Below are 25,347 nucleotides of genomic sequence, written 5' to 3'. Positions count from 1 at the left end.
TTTTTATGAATCTTTCAAACAGCACAGACTTCAGTTATACACCCAACATTTCATTTTGGTCATGCTTTCATTATCAGTGCTTTGCCTTGCAATCATAGAAACAAATGTATAAGATGACTTTTTAATACTTAATGGCAATACAGCATCTTGTGCATGACAATAAAACATCTGTCTTTTGGCCTCTTCTTTCTTAACAATCGTCAAATGAGTGTGATAATATTGAAAACAGCAGTGACAATATTCACAAAGAAATATTTCATTTGCACCAGCAGCTGTGACACTGTGTTACAGTATGTTGTTTAAAGAAATTCAACATTCAAACATTTACTCTTTGTTTGGATGATGCTGATGGATTACCATCGGTCCACACTGTGAATGCTTAATGTTAACATGGGGCAGTGGAGAGATCTACAAACTTCAGGTTTGGGCTTGTCTGATATGTAGTGAATCTAACTCATTGACACTGTAACATAGATTTTATATAAAGCGTGAACATGAGGCGAAAGTAAAGGCACGCTGGCCTCATGAGAAAATATAACAACAGCTAAAACAATGAAAGAGATGCAAGTAGCAAAGAACACATTACAACAGAGTGACAAAAATGCAACAGCTCCCTGACAGGCCCACATGGTATTGTGGGTAGTGGAGTCATTATTACCACAAAATAAAAGAACAAATGGTAATATTTTCATTAAATCTCAACTTAGCAACGTGTGTCATATATTTCACTTTTTGAAAATCAAATGAAAAGAGTTTTTAGATTTTTCTTTCCAAATTACCATCCAACATTCTATGAAATGGCATTAATGTAACATGGACATTATAAGATTAATGTTCAGTGTGTCCACACATGAGCTTTGGATTCATCACAGCTTCATCACAGCAACCCTATAGACCAAAAACATTTTCCATATTTTGTCTGTTTTCCATCAGCACAACTTTCTATATGCCACTTTAAAAAGATCAGGATTCATTTTTCATCAAATGTCTATTACAGATAACGGGAATGAATAGAAATACAATTGATTACCACTGCTGTGTGCACAGTGGTAAATATCTTAGGCACACAGTTATAGTACTTATTTTTGATTGTATGTAGGCCAACAAGATTCATACTATACCAAAAACCATACACACCATTAGTTATAATACACGAAACCTCAGGGTATTAGCAAGTATTGTGCTAGTACTTGGAGTTGTCTGCTGCTCATCCAAAGTCCCCCAATTCCACTTTCCCCTCGAATTAGGGAACAAAGACGAGTGGAAGAGAAAAATAAAAACAATGTAACAAAGGAGGAGATAATGACACTGTTAGATAGAAGAAAGATGGCAAAGATAGAGGAATGCATACAACTGAAGAGCAGAGGTCCCACTGTAATCATGATAAAAACAATTCTAACACCTCCATTGATAATAATGGTTAGAATGTATTTCTAAATATTCTCATAAATCATTCAAAGTAGTCTGTAAATGACTTCGAGCTTAAACTGGTTGTGGGTCATGAGCCAATCTTACACTTTAGTGAAGATATATGAAGGAAAATAGGGGAATCCTCACATATTCACAACGTTAAAGAGGGAGGGAGACGGGAAAGTTGTTGAGAAGGAAATAAGGCCACAAAGGATGAAGAATATAAAAGGGGAACAAAATATCAGATAACTAGGTAATAACAAAACAACAAAAGATGAGAGTGCTCCAATATTTAGAAGAAGGGTTACTGATATACGATATACTGGTTTAACAACTTATTAAATCAGATATTTACTTTTAATTAAATGCTCAATGTCAACCAGTCAATGTCATACACCTCCAATGTGATGACAATGATTCAGTTTGTTAAACTATATATTTAATGTTTCTGTGGGAAGTGCTTCACTTGAACTGAGTGGCATTGCAACAAAGTTTTGTGCGGCTATGCATGAATACGCCACACCTATGAATTACCAAACCTGCTTAAATGTCATTGTTTGACTTTTTGGTGAAATTTAAAAGCACAAGAAGTACCAGTAAATACTCTCCATTTTAAAACGTGCTGATGCAAAGATGGACAATAACAATAAAACAGCACATTAAAACCCCTTGAACAGACCTGACAGTGCCTCATGGATGTAAACTCTCGTCATCTACATCAGCACTAACTGTTCTGAAATGCAATAAGCTGCTCACACCAGTCTAATATTGCAAGAGGTCTGTGTCTGAAATGAAAGTACATCTGACAGGCTTGGTATGGACTATTATTAGACCTGCCACATGTGATGAATGATAGGAATAAGTATCACTCTGGTGTGACATTGATGAAAAAAGAAGTCTGTGTTAACAATGTACCCTTAAACACATATTTCAGAGTATCAGATGTTTGTAAACTCCTTATGCATCAATGTGGGGAGGGGATGGCCACTGAGGTAACTAAATACAATTATCACACACTTCCTTAAACTTGTCTCACTTTGTGACAAAGTGTCCTTTCATTTTGTCTCTTTGTTCTGTCTCCCCATCCCAACTTCAGTCTGAATGACTGATGGCTGAACGTATAGTTTTAATGTCACTGTGAAGCGTCTGGTGTCAGAAAAGGTTTCTGTTGCAGAGAAGATCATAAGCAGGATGTGAATACGCAGAGCTCCATATCACTGTAAACTGTCTTCAGCGGTGGCTGAGGACTGATGCCGGGCTGCTTTCTGTTCCTGGTGGCACTCTTTGACGGCCAAGATACGTGTGAGCATGCTCTGTAGAGTGGTGGCCTCTAGTGGTTGAGAAGTGTACCAGTGGGAACTGTTGAGGTCAGAAAGGGAAATTTAAACATTTAGGAAAAAAATGCTTCTTACAGTATTAACACTAAGAGACACTGTTGCATGTTGTGTCCACAAATAGCACTGATGCCCTGGTAACAGTTGACACATCATCAGTCACAATCATTGGTTACTTTAATGTTGGAGGACTGACTCTGACCTGTGTGTGTGCACAATCTGTTCAGGCTGGAGGTAAAACACGTCAGTTCTCTTCTTCACCGACTCTTGGCTGTGAGGGAGCAACAGGACAGTTTCGTTAGCTGTACTGGGCGTTTTTAATAAATGCTGCTTTCTTCATTTCCTAGTTTGTCTATGTGTGTTTGTGTCTCACCATCTAGAGAGGTAGAACTCGTAGAGTCTGACAGGACATTGCAGAGGGTTGGTGACATTTTCAAGCATCTCCAGGTCTCCCTCTTCCTCTGCCTGCCTTTTTCTCAATCGCTCTAAAAAACAAAATAATTACCAACACTTTTTAATAAATATTTCCGAACACACCTTGCTTTTTGTGACAGAGAGTCTATTTATAAATCTGGTTTTAATGTTTAGGAAAAGGATGAAGCTGAAATATAAAACTCCTTAAAGGCTGATGCTAATAGCTATGGACAGATACACTGTACTAATAGGATCAGTTTGAAAACAACACCCACCTGTCTCCTCTCGGCGGGACGTAGCTGTCCTGCTTCTCTGGTATCGGAGGTAGTGGACTTTGCCGGCTCGGCTGCAGGGTTTGGAACATCGAGTGAAGTTGGTGAAGGAGAGGCTTTGGTGCTGTGCGAGCGTGGTAAAGCGGAAGTTCTTGGTGCAGAAGAAGAGCAGCGTGTTTAGCAACACTATGGGGGAGTAGGCACCCAACTGCTTACACTCCCACAGGTAGGACTCAATAACACGAGATGAAGCAACACCACCTTGGGGAAAAAGAGGAAGCAGCTGAGTGAATCAGAGACCCTAAGTACCCGTAGGTGTTGACGGGCAACCTGTTCATGCTTCCAAGCCTTTTGCCTCACTGCATGCTGTGATAGATTTTAACCTGGCTGTAATATGTCAGTGATCATACCACTGGGGAGTAGTTTAGGTTTCCAGAGTTGCAGCATTCCAGATATCTCCGTGGCAAACTGACTGTACAGCTCATCAGTAAAGATGTTCTCTATGCGGCCCTTCATGAAAAGGTACTGTCCAAAGAGAGTGAGACAGAAATGAAAGAGTCAATGAGAAATGCACTAAAGAATCACAGTGGAAACCAGTGATACATTGTGTGTGTGTGTGTGTGTGTGTGTGTGTGTGTGTGTGTGTGTGTGTGTGTGTGTGTGTGTGTGTACCTGCTGTATCCCCAGACAGAGGTAGAAGATGCTGTCCGGGCTGTAGGTCTCTCCATTGGGCCGTCTCACTTCTTTGATGAAGTGAGACAGAGCAAAGCTCAGCTCAGTGGAGTCACACTCAATGACGTCTTCCTTAATATCCACTGGATGGAAGAGACCATAAAATACGATTAGTGTTGACTAAAATAATGGAACCAGTCATTGGGAAATAGGCAGATATCCTAAAATAAAACAGGAATAGTAAAGGGAACTGAGGCTCACCTTCTCTCTTTTGTTTGTTTCGTTGTTGGACCCAGCTCTTCCAGGCTTTAACTCCATACAGGTGATTCACTTTGGTAGCAGCCGGGGGCACCACTGCATTCCGGTCTGACGGAGGGGCAGTTCGCCTTCGACTCTGGATGGACAAAAATGCAATACTGGCTAGTTGGAGAAAATGGTTTACATGGCTGAAAGGTTGACAGTGAGCATTTTAGCACTTAAATGGCTAAAATTTACTTTGGAGAGGGAGGTACTCTTTGTTTAAAAGGTTCAGAAACTGCTGGCTAGAGAATCACAGAGCAAGAACATTTTTCTTCCCACAAACTAAAGTCAGTGGAATTAAGGGTTTTGAATCAGATGCTGATGAAATTAATCCAAGTTCATCCAAAGACTGCTGATCTATCAGGGGACTCATACCCGTTTCCGGCTATAGGAACTGTCTCTGGGTCTCTTCACTCCTCGCTGTGGAGCAGGTGGCTTCTGATTCAACGGTTCTGCAAAAACACACACAAAAGATCTGTGAGTAAGAGTCAGCATGTGTGTGTTTGCTGTTGGGTATGTTTCCTCATGGTGTTTATCCTTAGGGCACAAGTTATATTTTTTGGGTGCTACCATTCCAAAAACACACATGGTGCAAGTTGTGGCAACAATCATCCAGCTTTTATTTTTTTACTAAGGTTAAATGTCTCACCAGACGGGAAGTCACTCTCCAAGTCCATCAGAGGTGAGGAGGGAGGCTGATGCTCGGTGCTGGTGGTAGGCGGGTCGCTTGTCATCATGCTCTCCTCTGGCTGGGTATCAAGTGGGGGATCAGTTGACTCTGTGCTCCTCTCTGAACTCACATGAAGTGGCAGGTCAACTTGTACTGCTGTTTGAGTCCCTCCGTCTTCACAGATTACGGGCGTGATCACATCTGACTTCATGTCTCCACTGTAAGAACTGCTCTGGGCTGTAGAAGGTATAAAGATAAACATGTGTTGAAAACTGTGGGTACTTGAATTCATTAATATAGTAAAAATATCTAAAGTTTTAAACGACTAAATTATATAAAAATCAAAAACAAAAGTAATGCCAAAAAGATAAATACTTTTTCAAAGCGCTCACCTGCACTGGAAACAGACTCAACTTTCTGTTTTTTGTCCTGCAAAGCAAAAGGCTCTGATTGGACTGCTGCATCTTTCATGTCCTTTTTCTGTGGTGGTACCACCATGGGTACTGGAACCTGTACAAAACAGGAGAGGGAGAAGAACATTTCATTTGCTGCAGCCAATGTTCAATATAAAGTACATTAATCATTCTGAATTCATAGAATTTCAAATATAATAACTTACAGGCAAGGGAACTGTCATTGGAACAGGTGTGTGCTGGGTGTACATGTTCATAGGCACTGGAATGAAGACCGGTATTGGGACTGGAACCATTACCACCTTCACTTTCTCCTCTCCTGCTGAGGAGCTGACTGAGGGCAGAGGCAGAGCTGGAGGAGGGAGGAGGGAGGGGGAGAGATCATGAAGATGAGATGAAGAGAGATGGGAAAAAGATGAACAGGAAATAGATACAGTAAGACAGGAGATAATCAAGAAGTTTCCCTTTTATGTTTTAAATTGAAAATTTCTATTTGCAACTGATATCAGAAAATTGAATACATAACCTTTCTAAAAGAAACAAACTAAGCAAATGGTGAAAGAGTAAAATGAGTTAATGACAACTCAGCACAATAATACATATTACTGCATATGTACAGTCACAGCTGCCCACACAAAAACAACACGAGTAACCAGAATGAACATGCAGTCTCTGGGTCACACTTAAAAGAAACTTTTGAGAACATAAAAACAATTGTTCCTCTTCATAAAATGATTCATCAACACATTCCAGTTAATGAAATATTTTTGTCCCTCTCATTTCTTGCAACTAAAATCTTCTAAAATTTATTTTTTGAAAAAAGATCTCTACATTATGTTTATCATCATCCATCGCAATGCTGTATTAAGTTAGTTTGACACACATCAAAAATGACCATGGCAGAGAATACTGCTAATTTATATCTCATATGTAATGTTAGGTTAGGTAATGTTGACCCCTCAGCAATCTCTTGACAGATCTAGAATATTTTGTTTTAAGGTCTTACATGACCATGCCGTAAAAATAAAGGCATTTTAATAGTTAATAAAAGAGTCTTGGAGTTTTCTTGTGATTTTGGTAAACTCATTTTGGGTACTTTCATCATCTGTTGCTTCTGATTTTCAACATTTAGCAAACATACAATATCTATGACTTAACTTATCAGACATTAGATCAATGCTCATTGAATAAAGCCTCCTTTTAAATGTCTCAATGGGTTAACAACACAGATTGATACAAAAAAGCTTGATTTCATTAACGTGCTATAGCATTTGTCACATGGCTGATCATTATCCATGTTTAAAGTTTATACTGATATTGTGCTTAACTGGAAATTGTTATAAGGGCTCCTGCCATCAGAATTCTCTGCCCTCAGAGACCCCTCATATCCTCAGATTGCAGAGCTTTGTCTCTGGAAACACCTTTATTTGTGAGTAAAACACCTCAGTCTGTGGAAACCTATTTTCAAAGTCATTACCCTTAACACAGTGACAACTGCAGAAAAAAATTCCCCTCATGAATAAATCCTTGCTTGTACTTTTATTTTAATTTGATCAGTTACATATCTGTTAAAATGAGGCTTGTGGTTAGCTTGACTGTGTCCTTCCTCTGACTGTGACACAGCCATCCTACATTTCTGCCTCCTCCATCCCGTTTGTTTAGACTTTCATTTGATCTTGTAGAGTTTGTGTTTTGGATCCAGGTTCTGTAGCTTATTAACATTAAATATTTTAAATTGACTGTAATCTTTTGTAACACAGACAACTTTTTTTTTTTAAAGGTATAATACGTTACTTAATTATAGTTGATAGCTTGGTTTACATTCAGTTATTATGAACTTGTTTTGTTTTTTACATTCAAATGGTTCTGAGATTCTCTGCTCCTCTTAAATCACATTTTATGTCTATTCTCAATTATCACTAGACTGAGGGAAACCATTTGTGTGTGGGATACAGCAGGTAAAATTGGAGAACTAGAGCCAGAGCGTGCAACACTTTTTACACTTTCTACACGGTCGGTGATCGGCACTTCATTAAAGCCCTTAATGTGCGTTACCTTTCTATGATCTGAGAAAATCTGAGAAAAAAAACACACATGGGCAAAATTTTACTCTCAAATTAAATTTATTGACATATTTCTTTCAGGTACCAAAACATAAACCATCATGTTCAGGTGTTGACATTACTCTTTAAAACCAAACAAAAAGCAGTGTTTCAACATAATTTCACAATGTGATCCGTGTCATCATAAAGATAAGGACAAAACTAAAACATGCAAGGTTCACATAAACTTACAACACACAGTAGGTTGTAAGAGAAGTTAAAAAAAAGTAATCACTAATGTAATACAGGGTTGGAATCACACTCATGTTCAACTTAAACATCAACTGAGAGAGTGCAGACTCGCTCTGGCAGCCACTGAAGTAAACCTTGGTTCACATGACTGCATCGGTAGGGAGGTACAGCCAGGGATCCCATTTTCAACGTTTATACATCACACATTCATAATAAAAATCAAAATGTAGTGTAACAGTAGAAATAAGTTAACTGAACATCCAAATAGAAGTGGTTTTCTCACTCAGACACTTTCAACAAATTTCAAGTGATTGCAGACTTTTAGCCTAATGTAAACTCTGTATGTTCAACTGCAGTTACAGGTAGGGCTCCAGGATAAGAGCGACTCACTGGCAATTTCTTTTTTAACAAAGTTTATTGACAATGCTAGATCTTCTAGTTTGGTCGATTCATCCATATGACAGTGTCATCCCGTACCAAATGACCTCCACTTAACATCATCCACTGGGTTTGACAGCCCGTCTAAAAGAAAACATCTAGTATGGTGCTTCATCTAGACAGAAGTTAGTTTTATCTACAATGGAGTGAAAATCCTGTTGAAACGACCCACTACAAGTAATAATGATAAAACAAAGAATTATATAATACTAATTCAGTACTCAAGTATTTCAGTCAAAGTAGAAGCACATTTAGCAGCATGATTGCATGAGACCAGCTCCATGAACCTGCACTTCCTGGTGAAGAACATTTCCATGGGGGATTTTGGCATAAATGGGTCTGCCCTGTTGTATATGACATAATAATCTGAATTTTGGTTGGGTGTACACTTTAACACTGTGATATCCCATTGATAAGAAACCTGAACCATGACAGACGTTTTTCACAAGCTTCATCTGGGTAAGCAGGTAGGCACGAGTGACTTTAATAAAATGTAAGGATCAGGTTACAACTGTACGTGTGAGTGTTACTGCTAGTGGAAGACTTCGCAGCCTGTAACATAAATTATGTCTACTGTGGGATGTCGGGGTTGTAAAAACACACTTGTGTGTACCTTTTTAATTATAAGAATCAATCAGAAATAATGTAGTAACACAGTCTATTTACACATGACACATCAGATCCATGTTAGACACTTGACAAATTTACCATTATTGGGATGAGTTTTAATGACATGTTTATGTATTGTGACACAAATTCATCAATGAGGTAAAACTTATTTTTACTAACATGTTACAGTACCGTCTGTAGGTCAGTGAAGCACTTAAGGAAGTATCCCAAACTTGTTGTAACTATTAGTTACAGAGCTTTTACAATACCCCAGATGAAATAAATACCGTTTATGGGAAGATGATACAGACAGCTGTGAGAGTCTGTTCTGCAGAATAAATACTGCTATCTTTAGCTTGTTATAAAAATAACAAAACACCCCCTTTAAGTACATCATTTCACTGCACTGCCTGTTTGCAAACACACTTCCATGTATCTACTGTAAACTAATGGTTATTCTGCCTTTGCTTTCAAAACAGGTTTGAGGTTAATTTCAACAGACAACCACAAAAACAAGAGTTAAAGGATAACTACCGTTTTTTACAACCTGGACCTTATTTCTAGCAAAATATATGATCATTTACTCACCCAGATAACTTCGGTGTCATTTGGAGTCGTTCGGACGAAATTAGATCCAGTGTAGCGACGATATATCCATATAATGCGAGTAACGGGGCATCGAAGCGCAGCCTCTATGAGCATTATCTGCCACGAAATTAGTTCATTTCACCAATATTTTGTTACGATATGCTAGCGCTATTCCCCTCTGAGTCCGGGCTTGTCTATTGTCAACATCCGGGGTCTGTAGGTTGATCTACCTCTGACCTGGAGGATGTCGTCTCTGAGCTGTGCGCGCACCTGCGACAGCCCGGCTTGTTTACCTGTAGCTGCTACTGCTAGTTTGACCCCGGATGTTGATAACGGATGAGCCTGGACTCAGAGGGGAATAGCACTAGCGTATCGTAACAAAATATTAGTGAAATGAACTAGTTTCGTGGCAGATAATGCTCATAAAGGCTGCGCTTCGCTGCCCCGTTACTCGCATTATATGGATATATCGGCGCTACGCTGGATCTAATTTTGTCCGAACGACTTCAAATGACACCAAAGTTATCTGGGTGAGTAAATGATCATATATTTTGCTAGAAATAAGGTCCAGGTTGTAAAAAACGGTAGTTATCCTTTAAGGTCACTAAAGTAGTGTTGGTGTGAGCACCAGCAGTTAACCCTGCAGTTGTTTTATCTTTGTCCAGGTTCACGGCAGAAGACAGCTTCTCATGTCAGCAGATCAGGAGGCTGTGGAGAGAAAAACTTGGGTGACACACTCGACCCTCGTAAGAAGTCAGTTGAATTTACTCAGAAGCAGCATTAACATAGTTGCAGCCAACAGAATTTACACACGCTACACACCAACGAAATAGGAATCCTTGGGTAGTGGATATAGCTATGGTACAAACATTGTTTTTTACCATTTGATGGTGCTATTGTATATTTAGAGTAATGAGTTATTTTTTGTGTTAATCTGAATGCTCACCTTGTATTTCCAGTTCAGGAGTTGTTTTGTAGATCAGTCGTGTGTGGTAGAGTTCAAAACAGGGCACAGGACAGAGGCTGGGCTCTCCTGAACATGTTTTACAGTAATATGATGTCTGTGTCCTCTGTGTCCCGCTCTTCTGCTCACAGTCCTTCATTTCACAGTGCTCATCCTCTTTTCTCTCACCGTCATTCTCATCATGTGACTTAACTCCCATTGCCTTTTCTTCTGTTTCCCTTCCCTCATCCTTCTCCATCTTCTGCTTCTTCTTCTTCTTCTCCTCCTCATGCTCTTCTTCCTTCACCTTCTTCCTCTTATTATGTGAGCAGACTTTGCAGTCAGAGTCAGTCTCCCTCTTGCCCAAGAAATGGCGTCCAGTTAGGCGTGCTGGCACACCGTTGCATGGCTGTATTTCTCCCTGAGTATTTGGCGATGGTGCTGGAGATGTGGATGCATCAACAGATGGCTGGTCAGGTTGAGAGGAGATATCTAGCAGAGCTGGTTCACTTATTGAAACAGCTGGTTGTGAACAACGAACAATTGAATAAACCAAAAAAAAAAAAGAAAATGGATGAATGAATTAGATGGTGTGTAGAAAAGGACACACCGGCCATGGCCTGAAGGAGAATGGCTACTTATATTATTGCTACTAAAAGTATTAAATTATTATTGGTAATGCTTGCAAAATTAAGTGCCATAAGTGTTGACAACCTTGATCTTGGCAGAATAGCCGGACATTTTATATTTAACATAAGATCAATAATAGAAGATCAGTATTAGCAATATAAGTATAGTATATCACTGTCCACCTTGTGTCAAGAGAGCTCAATATCATATTCCACAAAGCACTAAGTTAAACGTTGTTTTGCTTTGGTGAAACATTTTTAATTCAAATTCAACTGATTTGTGTCACAGCAAAAGATTAAATCATTGCAAGTGCCTTGTCGTGAAACCAAACGCACCACTACCAAGAGCTGGTCATTAAAAACCAGCAAATGTTGTGGAGAGATTTTTCTATAAACCATGCAGGACTTAAGATGCTGCAGCATCAGATTGTTTGCACAGATTGCTGTTAGAACAGTCACTTGATGTTTTGTTTATCTGTATAAACAATGTGCACTTAATATCACCTGGTATTTGGACACTCTATAGCGCATCATAGCATCAGGAAGTCCAGCTTAAACTTGTGCACCTAAATCCTGCTGTGCAGCTGCTCTGTGCCCTGTGTAATGAGGTGTAATGAAACTAAACACACTTTAAGTGTTTTTTGTAGTTACCTTCTGATCCAGTGGAAGGTCCTGGCAGTTGACAATAGCTCTCTTGGTCCATAGTGAAGGGTCGGCACAGAACTGACTTGTTCTTCATCTGACGTCGACGGGATACAGGCACTCGCATGGCGTCAGTCTGAGTACTGGCCTGGACACAGACATTAACAATAAAACAGCAAAAATAAACAGAAGAAGATCTGATCTAGTTCATCATTAAAAATATGACGTGGTCTTATTTCTAACCAGATCTCAAATCAGATACTTTACTTTTTTACTAGGGCTGGGACTTTAACGCGTTAATTAAGATTAATTAATTACACAAAAATGAACGCGTTAAAAAAATTAACGCATTTTAATCGCACTTATTTTTGCACCGCGGAACGTTTCTCACTGGATGAGTTTCAGGCGTACCGATTATACTGGAGCACAATTATTTAACGAGTTAAAAAGCCGCCGACACTGATCACTGCCCATGGATCTATAAAGTTTTAATGTAGCCTGAACGCAGCTCAAACCGACCCGGTGCCTCAGCACTGCGACCAAGCTTTGATAAACACACCGGATCCGCGCCGGTTTACAGTATCCTCCCGTAGTTTAGCCGGTCGCTACTGTTTAAAAAGCGCTCGTCGCAGTGGAGCTGAGAACAGCGGAGTTTCCTCTGCTGCAGCTGGACAGCTGACATGTGATCAAGACGTAGGTAGCCTACAGACCTGTCACTGTCTCACGGTGCACATCACACAGGGAAAACATAGCGCTGCCTGTGTTTTATTAATGTTTACATCAGGCTGAGTCCAACAAATCAGTTTATGCTACTGTGATTTAAGTAGTTAAATACAGTAATCATCATAGTGTAGTGGCAGGAAAGACCATTTACCAAATAACGTGTTACTTAAACATTTTTCATTGTGCTGGGCTCTAAAAATAAACTAACAAACTAGTGTAGAGTCCTGTATAAGGAATGTTCAGCTTAAATTTTCCCCTATCATTTAGGTTCTCAGGAAAATCGCATCTTATCAGGAAATCGTTAATCGATCGATAAGGTCCATCAACTAACGATTAATGAATTAATCGATAATTTGCATCCCTAGTCTGATGGTCTTGGTTAAGTACCACCTTGAAAAAAAAAACAAAACAATGTTTTGTTGCTTAAGCTTATGTATTCAGTCATTATTCAATGGTATACTAAAACCCATATGAAAAAAAGTGCTTCTCACTGTTCTCAGGTCAAATATTTATATGCGATTAAAAATGCGATTAATTTCGATTAATTAATTACAAAGCCTCTAATTAATTAGATTAATTTTTTTAATCGTGTCCCGGCCCTATTTTTTACTATTCCTTTTTAAACAGACACATGCACACACACACACACACACACACACACACACACACACAAACACACACACAGTACATACATGATCAAGGTTCTTGCCATCAACGCTGGAGGTCGGAAGTGCTCCTACAAAAAAACAACAACACAGCAGTGCTTTAAACCCAACTGCAAGAAATTCATACCATAAATACAGTATATATAAACAATAAATTAAAATAAATATATAACCTGTATAAGTTCATTCAACATACAAAAATTAGGAAGAGGCCACCTACAAGAAAAAGTTGAGCACTTAAAAATTTGTCAGGAACTGAAAGAAGCATTCAGACTGCTCTGTTTACTTTGACCAAGACAAGTGGTGAGTGGGAACACTCACCCAGACCTATGTAAGTTACTTACCAGTCAGCGTAGTATCTGCTGACACACTGGGCTGAGTGGCTGAGCCATTAGCCAGTGACACCACATCAGCTATGACAGGATTCATCTTTGAGGAGTGGTGGGGCTGGGTTGGAGCTGGAGGAAGACAGAAAAAACAAAAACAAAGTTAGAACAGTGTTGGCATTTTAACGTTTGGTTTTCACTCCAGTTGAACAAAGTAAACACATTAAAATCCTTAAAGTGGCACTCACTCCTTCTCCCTTATTAAAAATTCTAGAATATATAAATATGTCAACATTTGTTATGCTGGACACAAGATGTCTCCTACTTCACATCACACTTGTATATGAGGAATATTCCTAGCTATTTGTGATGTCACAAAACAAAGTTATGGGCTCGCCTCTTAAAATCAGATTTTCAATTAACACAGAGACAATTTACACTTTGAGCAATGAATGTGAAAACTGCCTTTTAGTGTCAAACTGTGCACATTCATCATTCTACACAGCGAGGCTCAATATTCAGCGATAGGAACATGAACAAAAAACTCATTTTTTGACTGGGGGGGACTTTGAAGCCTTCAGTTTTCAGAGGCTTTTAAATTTCTATACACATAACCTAGACACATCTTCTTTGCTATTAGCTTGACCTTTTTAGTTTAACTAGCAGGAGACAGCCTAAGTACTCGACATCATACTATGTAAGAGTGATGTGATTTACCATATGGTGTTTGCGGGGCGGGTCCAGTGCCGTTACTGCTGGTGAGTTGACTCGTCTCAAAATGCAGGTAGCAGTATTGCAGGAGGCAGGGCAGGTTGCAGAAATTACGTACTGAACCCAAACACTGAAGCTTCTCATTCATGTAGCCCTGTTTCCTACAACTGTCACATCTCCCCATCTGGACAGGAGAGGAGGAGGAGCAGGGGGGAAAAGACAGAAGGAGAGGGAAGATGGAGACAGAGGTATTAACAAAAAATAAACACAAAACACATTGAATATACAGAAAGGCACGCCACTTGGTTCAATGGCATAAGCTGTACAGTGTAGGTGGACATTTATCTCCTTACCCCATAGTAGAGTACAGTGTACTGGGACATGCAGTGGGGTCTACAGAACTCCTCCATCCTGCCTCCATAGTGGCTGTGCAGCATCTTCTGGCTAATGCCAGTGCAGTAGGTGCAGGGACGCCAGGACTGGTCCTTGTTACGGGATGTCATGTCATGTTTGAAGAGTAGCTTACAATCTGGAACACAGGAAGGGTGGGATATTATATAAATTAGAGAAGTAAGTAAGTACATTTAAGCCCACAAGACCAATGACATGGATTCAATTTGGCATTCAGACCTACCCTATTTGCCGTTTGTCATATTTTTAGGCCGACAGAGTCTACAAGCAAAACTCATTCTGCATTTGCAGTTTTATACTTTATTAATAAACTTTAAGGCTACAATTCTTGTCCATTTAGCCACAAGAAACACCAGTGCAATAAACTACAAAAAATGTAGAGAAGAGTATAAAGGGGAAACTCACTTTCACTGCAGAAGATCAGGTCCTGCTGGTTGTAGCTGATGGTGTCAAAGAGCACTTTCTCCTGTTTACAGCACTCACACATCATCAGGATATTCTTCTGGATTTTAAACTGCTCGCAGCACGTCCTACTGCAGAACATAGAAATACGACCCTGTGGGCAAAAATATCATCATTAATATATATAATATCATCCATGTTTTCACCATCATGGTGAGTGTTACACTCATCATGCAGGTAACTAAGGGATGAAGGAAATGAACCAAAGTACAATAGCAATACGCTATGATTACCTCACACACAAACCCTCACCTCACATAAACAAGGAGCTCTGTCCCAGACACATGCAACGTAGTGTTTTATTTCAAATGTGTTACTGCAGTAATTTAATTCATGGCACAGACAGATTTTTGCATAGCACGTGTCACATATAGGCCTATGTCTCACTGTAGAGTAATTATCAGACTTAGTAAAATAGAGTAGCGGCGCTGTGTCTCCCTCAGTGTTGCCAGAGAACTTGTGAGTGAGTTGTGGGAGCTGCATGGACTGTGAGAGAGGAGAGATGCAGACTGGCATGGCTTTAGTGAAGAAGGGTTTATGTAGTGCAACTTCCTCCTGCATCCATATAAACAGTATTGTCTCAACCTATATCTCCTTTGAAAATATGTCAGTAAATCTTAAAAAGTTGATATACTGCCCATCTGTACAGGTAGCTATAAGAAATTTAGGGTTGAGTGTCTGTGTGTACACGTGAGGTGAGCTCCTTACTTGGTGACTTAATAGCAGCGGCTTGATGTCGAACAGTTTGCTGCACTGGTGGCAGGTTAGCTTGGAGGTGTCACTCGGCCCACCCTCTGCTGGTTTCAGAGGCTGACCAGCAGGTGATCTGGCTTGGGTTTGCCCTGGGACAGAGGGGGAGGACATGGCTGGGTAGGGAGACACCAATGGGGGCACTGAGGTATGACTGGGGTGGTGACCCTGGTAGGGGACTGACGACGAGTAGTCCTGAGGGACGGGAGGGACTGAGCTGGCTCCAGAAGAGGGACCTGGTTTGGGAGCATCTCTGGGGGAGGATTCCCTGAGAGTCGAGGTTCCATTGGTCAAGTCTGGCTGAGATGTGTTCCCAGACTTCTGTAAAAATATGGATAGAGAAAATAACAGCAATGTCAGATCTATAAAAAGGCAACATTAAGACCAACAGATCTCCATCAACAACTCCTGCTGATACAAAAAAGCTGTACCCTGTATATAGAAACACAGTCATAGGAGCAGAAGTTACGAATGGTGCCGTCCACCATGGCCAGATGATACTGAGGAACTGCTGACACCCGGCACTGGCAGCAGGGGAATGCAGTACCTAAGGAAAAATATAAAACAAATATGCTACCATGTGAGCATGCGTTCATTTGTATTTGTCAATAATGAAACACACTTTCCCCGACTTTAGGTGAGACATAGGCCACAGTGATATAAATCAATGCTACCTGTTGTAAGTTCAATAATCTAAGTAAGAAATAGATTATCATAGTCACTTAGATGTCAAGTTCTGCATTATAGAATGCATATACCAGCTAACCCTGGTGTGCGAGTGTGTGTCCCTGTCATGTGTCCTACCACTGAGAATGTGTTGGGGTGGTCGACTCTGTTCCACACAAACTGATGAGCAGTAAAGCTGAACTTTGCCCTTCTGGTCTCGTTCCATGATGGTGGTGGACACTATCGCCATCTTGTGACAGTAGGCACACTCTACCATCTTTCTGCAAGTCTGTACAAAAACACAATCAGTATTGTAGAGGTTTACCTTTGCTGCATCGGATACATTTGCTTGACAGAGTGCTGTGTGTGATTTTGATACTCAATCTACAATTTAAAGTCGGATCTTGTTACCATTTGGAGCCGCTAATATTCAAAAATGGCTAGTATAGCAGAAGAGGTTATCCGTCATGTTCCTGTCATAAATACTGAATCATCCTTTTCTCAAAAGAAACCAAAAAAGATTTTATAACCAAACATACCTGTTTGTAGGTGCCAATACAGGTAGGACCACAGAAGTTGAGCTGAGCTCTTTCTATTGTGAGTGTGTGACAGGAGCCAGAGCTGCTATTACAATAAAGTCCGCAGCCTTCACAGCAGTTCATGGCTAACTGTCGCATCTTGCGCCACGTTACAAAACAAGCATTACTACATAGTCTGTGCAGGCGACCTTGATGGGTGACCTCATGCTCAATCAGCTGTAGAGATGATCAAAGACAAACGACAAACATGAGGACAACAGAATTAGACCCAACAGTGACGAGGCAGAACCGTCTTTGATTTTGACACAATACTATTAACTTGGCTATTCAGGCTTATTGATCAAAATTCTTCTTTACTCTAAGAACCAGCCTTTTATGCCTCTTACCCTATTAGAGACTTTGCAGACACTGCAAAAGGGTTTGTCAGGCAGTCGCTCTGCAGCTTTTTCAGGTGGCTTCTCAGGCTTCTTCTCCAATCGTTTATCAGCCCATTTATCAGGAATCTTCTCAACTTGTTTCCTCTTGTGTCTAAAGACAGACAGACAGAACTGGCCGCAGAAGTGCATGTAGGTGGCGTCTTCTGTTGGAATCGTGATCATGTCTCTGGGCTGCAGAATCTCCCTGCAAAGACAAACACACAAGGACTGATTGTGGAAAGATACAGGATGATGATTAATAATTAAATATCTGATTCAAATTGATAGACATTAGTTTCATCATGGATTCAAGCTTATATGTTTTAGGGAACAATTCCACCAAGTTGATTACCAAGACAAAGTGGCAAAAGTCAGTGTGAAACTATTTTTGAGTCATGTCGATGACTCTTATTATATTATTAATAAGATAATCATTATTGTCAGGCGTTGTATTATTAATCTTAATTAAGTTTCACATTATTTAAAAGTTTCAAGAGTTAGCGTGACACATACACACATACATGTTTTGGTGAAGAAATAGTGTTTGACTGTGTATATGTGTATGTATAGGATTCAAGACTCTAACATGTCGGCCACTGAATATGCAATTTTTCAATTTGGCCACAATAGAAGGGCCATAAATTATACAAACCAAATGTAGTGATCTACAAAAGCATTTTATTAAACACTAAATCAAAGTCTTTTGTTGTCAGCAATCTGGTGGAAATGTCTTGCTCCCTTCAGGCACCCTTTATAATCCCATATTTACAGTTGGAAAACCAGCTCTTCATGTATTCATCTACCAAACAGCCAAAAAACAAACTGAGCTTCACAGACTTTAAACTAGGAGCTATCTGTCTGTTAAGTGACAGTACCTGTTACACTGAAAACAGGATCGACCCTTGGTGGCTGGAGGCAGATGTCCAGTCAGACAGACAGTGGAGCAGAAGAGCTGTGTCGAACCTTTTCTTTGGAACGCTGTTTGGCCTTTCAGCAGAACCTAAAAGCATTTACAGTTCATTTTAACTTTTGACATTAATCATGACGTTTTTATCTTAATGTGTACGTCTATGTAGGAAGGTCTTGTAACATTTTTCCTTTTTTCAAATGTAAGCAGCACAAAGTTACAGCATTACCTTAGAGCAGCCACTGCAGCGAACACTACCAGGAACAGGGGGCTGAGGTGGCCGTGGGGGTACCGGTATCAGAGCTGGCAGTGAAGTGGGGATTGGAACTGGTGGTCTGATAGGAAGGGGAGCCATGGCTTGTAGGACACCTCTGCCTGGGATGAAAATGGCTGCCGGAGTGGGGGCTTGGATTGCTGCTGGCACTTGATTGGATAAGAAAAGAAAGGTTTGATTTTATTTTTGATCAATTACACATGGAAAATGTGTAGTTTTAAACCTCTGGCTGCTGATGCTTCTGAGATTTATGACCTAGTTAGTAAATATAAGGTAGAAGACGAAGAAGATGAGGCATACTCGATCATTCCCTCTAGGGGAAATTTCCAACTAAAAAAACTCATTTTCGGGACATTTTGGAAGCCCTGTTGAAGGACTTACAGTGAGGCATGGATGCAGTGGATGAACCTATATGTGTGCCCACATCCGGATTGCAGGTGCAATGTGTTTGGTTAGAAAAAGTTGTTCATCCCTCCTCATTACAATTATTTTGGTCAGACATGCTTTGGGAAATGACTAACACTAACACTAAGGTAGGTAGGTAGATAATAGTTTTTGGCTCAAACATGCAAAACCACTGCTATGGTCCTTTAAGCATGGCCAAACTAATCCAATAGCTCTTGCAGGCAGTAACCAGACTGCCCACAGCATTTCCTCTGCTTCTGGCTGCAATGTGTGAAACATTTTCTATACAAACCCACACAGTTCTGAGGAGGTCTAGCAACTAGATAACTTAGAACACCTGTCTATCTAACGTTAAAATATAACTTTGTATTGTATTACTTTTCAACTCAAAGTCCAGCTTAAAATCAACTGCATATTTTGGTCTGCTGCATCATACATATCAGCACTGTAAATCACTTGATCTGTTTTCCATTAAATGGCATGTAAACATACCTGCAAATATCACTTTTTTAAAAACACTTGGGATGAGGGATGACTAAATGTAATTTCAGTTGGACTGGAAATAGATATTTAATAACATATCTTGGTAAAGTTATGGACTGGTGAATGCTTGCATGTCAAACTAACACGTATATGTTGTCCCTGGAACAAAATATGAACACAACAAAATGTCAGCTATGATGTTAAAATCAGAGAAAAACACATCATAATGAGCAAACACATAAACTCACTGGAAGGGGGTGCGAAGGTGTTCCCTCCACCTACAGAGTAGACAGAACTGATCCGCAGCTCTTCCTGAAATGTGAATGCATTAAAGACATTAGATGTTGTTCACAGGGTTAATATCGTTTTCCTCTCCTTTTATTCAACATGAAAATTACAAATCTACACCTAGTACTGAACATAAACATGAAGAGAAAATGATACTGATAACTTTGTCGCTCTACACCCACCTCCTGCTCCAGCTCCTCTTTGATCTGTCTGATTGAGCTCTGAGGCAGTAAAGCAGCATCGTAGCCCTCATCAATGGGCTCATCTTTAATATTGATAGGAGGAGAAATACGGGGATTACTGTCCTCCATTGGAGCTGCCTCTGACGTCTGAAATAACAAAGAACATCCATAATTACCCACCGGTGGTTGAAAAATTATTTCAGATGCAGTTACATAACAGTTTTTCCAGATTCCTACTGTACCTCGCCCTGCTGGCTATCCTCTGTGTCCTCTGTCTGGTTTAGGACGCCTCCATCTGATCGAAAGGTAGAAAAAAAAAAGTTCAATCAAAACATTACACACCTCACCCAAGAGTTTACAACTACATATGCTCTTGCCCAGCCCACCATAAATGCCAGGAAAGAATGGACAATATGCATGCTGTAAACAATTCCAGGGCACTTTGAAACTTTTCACTTCATTTTACACTGCTTTTGGATTATTTCTGTGGAACAGTCCTGGCAGCTCACGTTTTGTTGTTTTGTTTGTTGACAAATGAAAACTGTCAGATTTTTATGCATATGTACCCATCCAGTCCGAGGAGGCACACTGAAATTGTGGCAGCTCAGATCCTTGAACAAGCTCCAAAAATTACAAGTCAGGGTTTCTGCTGCGGGTCCACATGTCCTGAAAGATTTCAATGACCCGCACAAATGTCATAAATTCCAGTTAAATATTTCTGTGTTTTTGAGCTTATAAAACAACTCACAGAGACCACTGATTCCATGCATCAACAACCCCAAAGTATCAATATCTGTCAATCTGTGATGGAAATTAACAATCGGCTATCTTTCTCCAGCATCACTTACTCCATGTTTAATACAATTCAAATTGTGCCTAGAGGGAATTATTTCACCAAAAAATTATGAACGAAGTGATTTAATGTCCGAGTTCAATATTTTTCCATTGAAAAGATGATCATTACAGGATAACAGAAACCATGACACCAGTTAAATAAAGACAAAATATAATAAAATAGAGACAAACTAAACAAACAAGGCATCCTAGGCCACTAATTCAAAATTTCTCTAATAAAAGTTCCAACTGGCATTGTTTAGTTTTGCTCTGCACTGTAGTTTTCAGCCAGTGATCATTTCCTTGCGAAAGAGGCCTGGGATAACAGTAGGCTGCCAAAGCGTCCAGACTGAGACACATCTGTGGAAATCCCACTTAAGTCGCATTTCAAACCACCTCCAAATGTGGTTTGAATCTGATTTGCAAAAAATTGCATTTCATGTGATTTTTTTGGTATCTAGACTTTCCAAAATCAATCTGGATATGCCAAAAAATGGATTTGGGCTGGCAGTCTAAATAAAACACAGTCAGTAATAATGTTATAAATTCCACAAGTGCTTTTCCTGCTTTGACAAGTCCAAACTGTATTGCCCAAATAACCCTGAAGACATCACTATGACATTGTCAGGGTTATTGTCCAAGACTTCAGGGAGCTCACTCCAGAGCCACAGAGGACTTTATAAAATTGTTTCCACACCAATTAACTGAACTTGAGTTTCCCTTTAATGGCAAAAGCCAATTGTCCTGATGTGTCAGGCCCCTGTGAGGATGCTGTGATAGAATACAGCAGATAGACACTTGCAATGTGGCCTTGGTGATCAATCTCGTCCTTGAATATTGTCTAAATTCTGACATGTACAAAGCCTTACCTTGGCTGTTGTCAGTCTGCGAGGAGTGGGAGGTGTTAGCAGACCCACTACTCCCCTCCCTGTCTTGCTCCTCCTCGTCCCCTCTGGGCTGATGAGCAAAGGGACCGCCTCGAGTTAAGTTGTTCCCCGCTCCTGGTTGGCTTCTTTTACGGTTTGCGTCACCTATATTACCATCCTCCATGCTGCCCATTGGCAAGGCAAAGTGCCAGTCTTCATCATCTTCCAGGCCATCCAGCGCGTCATCAAATGCTGCCCCTCCACTTCGTCCCGCTCCTCTTCCTCCTTCACTGGTTCCCATAGTAAACAAGGGGTGTCGGTCAGAGGAAGTGGAGGAAATGCGAGGAAAGGATGGGTCTCCCATTCCCTCATCCATCTTTTCTTCTTGTCTGCTGCTATTGCTATCTTCTTCTTCTACTGGTTGGCGTTCCTCTTGTCCTGAAGTTTTGTCAGCTCCTTTTGTCTCGTCCTGACCTCCACTCTTAGAAGAGGTGGCAGAGCCCCTGGAGGAGTCAGCAAAGTCTCCAAGCCCCATTACTTCGTCAAACACTCTGGACAGGCGCTCCTCATGCTGTAGGGAGAAAAAAAGGTCAGTTCAAAAGGGAATTCAATGGGCAAATGTATGTTTAGCACACACGGAATTATGTTCTCTAATCCTGTATTAATGACCTTCAAACTTATTAATAGAGTTGGGACTGATTCGATGCAGAGGATGAGTATGAGTAGAGTATGAGGATCCAATTATGACATAATTCACTTATTGGATATGGGACTGATGTCACAGATCCATGTACCTGTCCAGATTCCATAGTCTGATGTTTTTATATCCCCCTGGCGCTAACAACAGTGGAGCTGGTAGCTGAGGATGCTAACACTATGCCGGGCTCAACATAACACTTGCAGGCTTGCCCAGGGCAGGTTAACTCTGTGTTTGGGCAAGTTGAATGCCTCATGCCGTTGTCCAATGGGGCAAGGGAAAAATAAATGTGATGTCTAAGGTAATGTTATGTGACAATAAACTGCCTATTGCATCTCTGAAGCTGAGCTGTTCCAGGTGAGCTGTCTCAGTACCAATACTACACTCAATCTACAGAATTTCTCTATCCACTCATCGCTGACACTCCTCTCCCCAGTCTGCAAAGTCTAGAGACGTTGGTTTTATGGGAAGCGGCAGGGAGGGAGGGTTGGTTGTTGTTGTTGAAAGCTGCTCCCATATATGTCAACTGTCTCTCGATAAGCTAATAGCAAAATTAAATTGCAAGAGCCAGCTTTAAACCAGAAGAGGGCAGCTGCTATGCATATTTATATATAAATAAATATATTTATATATATGTCAAGATTTGGAGGTGAATCTATCAACAACACCATTAACATCCATATACATCGGTTTTCAGATGAAAAAAAGTGGCTTGGGGGTTTAGTTACTCTTTAATGATCCATCAGGTTTTGAACTGCTGCACAGATCTCCCCCTAATATTATCTGCACACATCACAGCTCTATCTTTGTCAACTTTAGACTTGATCTGGCATACAGGTGTTCCTACTTTACACAGTCTGTCTCCAGAACTAACCCATTTCAAATGCAACTGGCTGGAAAGCTGACAGTACTCACCACCTTTACATAGTAACACAAGTATTAATAATAACACAACAGTGACAGTACCAAGCATAATACTCACCACAGTCTAATGTCAGTAGGCAGCGTATTTGAATTTGGTGGAAAAAGGAAGGTATATTGTTTGTCTCGTTGTGTTTTTACACACTGTCATAATAGGCTCATTACTGTTGGGTTAAAATGGAACAACACCCCTCACAATTACAGCAAATAACGTCCCATCATAACTTCATCATGTCAACGTTTAAGAAAACTAGCAATTACAGACCTGATGTTATTAGTGTCTGTCTATTGATCCTAATTGCTATAGGCCTCATATTGTCTGATCTGTTTCATGGAGGGGCGCCCCACCACACTCCATTTAAATTCGGCAGTATTCTAGCATATTCGTAAACTTACAGACACAAACATCAACCAGTCAATTAAGACAATGTAGTTGTTGCTGGAGTCTGATGATAAAAAGAGCATTTAAGTAAGTGACTCGCATGATAGCAATTAAGTACCCACTTTTTATTGTTCGCTGCAGCCCTCAGCCATGCAAGGGCTTTGTGGAGCCAGCAACCAACTGCAACACAATTGTGCAGTGTTGGATTAATGAAGGATTCTGGGGTTCACTAGAAGTCCAACTTAATATTGTGCTGAATGTATTCGTTTGCTGATTATCAATTTGTCAGGCTGTTAAATGGAGCCTGGCGTAGCGGCATGCATCAGTGCTGGATAGCAGCAAGCTACAGGGTTGTAAGCTAACTAGCTAGCTAACATTAGCATCAATATGCACATCTCGACCGGAAGCTATCACACAATAACTAAACGTCTTATTATGTGGCTGGATCAACTTGTCGATTTAGCTTGCGGTCTAACGGTTGCTGTAATTTCATTCTAGGGTTGTGTTCTTTACCTTTAATCGTTTAAGTCTAAATTCCTCCGAATCCGCCATGTTTTAATTATGCTGCAGACGCCGCGCGCTTCCAAACACCCACCCACTTCTGAGGGTTATAGGTTATGAATGCAAGCCGCTACCAACAAAAAGCTTCTGCTGTAAAGAAAAAACAAAGTAGCAGGCTAACACCAGCAAGTTAGAATGTAACAACTGTATGCATGAGACGCCCCCCGAATATGTCCGGATATACTTTTTGGACATAAGAAACATTGTTAAATATAAACCGGCCATAACGACAACAATGACGAAGAAGAAACACTTCGGTGGGCTAGATCTAGTATTACCGTATTTTTGGATGACTTTCACTCCTGACACTAGCCGTGTAGTGTTTAGTTGTCCTTGAAACTGGTTTGCCACAGCTAAAATGATAATTGTATTACACTAAAGTAGTTTGGTGTTGTAGAGGAGTGACAACATGGACTTCTCCCTTCCTGAAATGGCACGTTCCCTTCCTTTTAAAATGTTAGTTCCTGAAAAATATATGGTGCTATATTCTGGTCAATACGGTAATTCCAGCTCGGGGTGCCCATGAAATATATTGATGGTTCAAAGATGCAGTGAATGACAGTCAGACCCATGTTTCAAAGGAGATAAAGACAGAAGCTCAATTGTCTTCCTTGATTTAGGACACCAAGTCAGTTCTTAACATGCGGCTTCAAGAGACTTATTCATTTTTTAATAGTGGCATTACTGAAAAGGGCTCAAGTGGTTAGATTTGCTTCTCCTAGTGTCACTTGTTGTTAGTGATATGTTCCTTAGGGGAATTCACAACTTATTAATAGTTGCCATCACCTTTAATAAGAAAACATTAAGAGAGAAGATTAGAAATATTAGATTTTGCACATTTAAATTGTACTCAAATGGCTTAAAATGTTTGGACCACCCAGGACCTTTATAGGATTTTATATATCACACAATATGCAGTATTTAAAATGTATGTTGCTTCAAGTTTCCAATGGGATGTTACTACACTGTTTTTAAATTGCCGTTAAAACCATCAAAGCTCTATCAGCAGGCTGATGCTGTCTCAAAAAACTGTAATGTGTTCACAACTTTTCAATGAATTTGGAACAATAGTAAAATTACTGTTGGCTATAAAAGTATAGAAAGAGAACAGAGTTGAAAGGGGTGTAGTCTTTGTCACAGTTTCGTGGATTTTTAAGGTAATGTCTATAGATATTAAAACTTACTGACAGCCAAAGGTTTTCCAGTTAAATATATATAAACTAAACTAGCACAAATGCTCTTTCCAATTT

The 25,347-nt window shown here is 40.1% G+C and overlaps 1 protein-coding gene across 4 annotated transcripts; it reads right to left on the bottom strand.

Annotated features, from left to right (window-relative positions):
* Positions 1 to 107: 107 nt before the first annotated feature.
* LOC311273657 (zinc finger MYM-type protein 4) lies at positions 108 to 24,532 on the bottom strand. 4 transcript variants are annotated; one of them, XM_084380804.1, is made up of 29 exons: positions 24,376 to 24,532; positions 21,540 to 22,107; positions 20,079 to 20,131; positions 19,837 to 19,983; positions 19,615 to 19,678; positions 18,434 to 18,627; positions 18,173 to 18,297; positions 17,268 to 17,502; positions 16,882 to 17,097; positions 16,481 to 16,631; positions 16,108 to 16,223; positions 15,635 to 15,997; positions 14,870 to 15,020; positions 14,407 to 14,582; positions 14,060 to 14,237; positions 13,361 to 13,474; positions 13,044 to 13,087; positions 11,638 to 11,776; positions 5,692 to 5,837; positions 5,465 to 5,582; positions 5,052 to 5,309; positions 4,778 to 4,854; positions 4,364 to 4,496; positions 4,103 to 4,245; positions 3,841 to 3,955; positions 3,434 to 3,691; positions 3,118 to 3,229; positions 2,947 to 3,015; positions 108 to 2,769 (listed from the first exon to the last, which is right to left on the bottom strand). In XM_084380804.1, the coding sequence occupies exons 2-29, from the start codon at positions 22,069 to 22,071 to the stop codon at positions 2,625 to 2,627; spliced, it is 4,572 nt and encodes a 1,523-aa protein (XP_084236930.1). In that variant the 5' UTR covers positions 22,072 to 22,107; positions 24,376 to 24,532; the 3' UTR covers positions 108 to 2,624. The 4 variants fall into 4 exon arrangements, with proteins under 4 accessions (XP_084236930.1, XP_084236929.1, XP_084236932.1 ...); XM_084380803.1 differs by lacking the exon at positions 24,376 to 24,532 and adding an exon at positions 24,050 to 24,318; XM_084380806.1 differs by lacking the exon at positions 24,376 to 24,532 and adding an exon at positions 23,659 to 24,004.
* Between the last annotated feature and the right edge of the window lie 815 nt (positions 24,533 to 25,347).

This window comes from Pagrus pagrus, assembly GCF_965226575.1.
Source record: "Pagrus pagrus genome assembly, chromosome: 18".
Classification (NCBI taxonomy): Eukaryota; Metazoa; Chordata; class Actinopteri; order Spariformes; family Sparidae; genus Pagrus; species Pagrus pagrus.
This window is presented reverse-complemented; position numbering and strand designations above follow the sequence as displayed.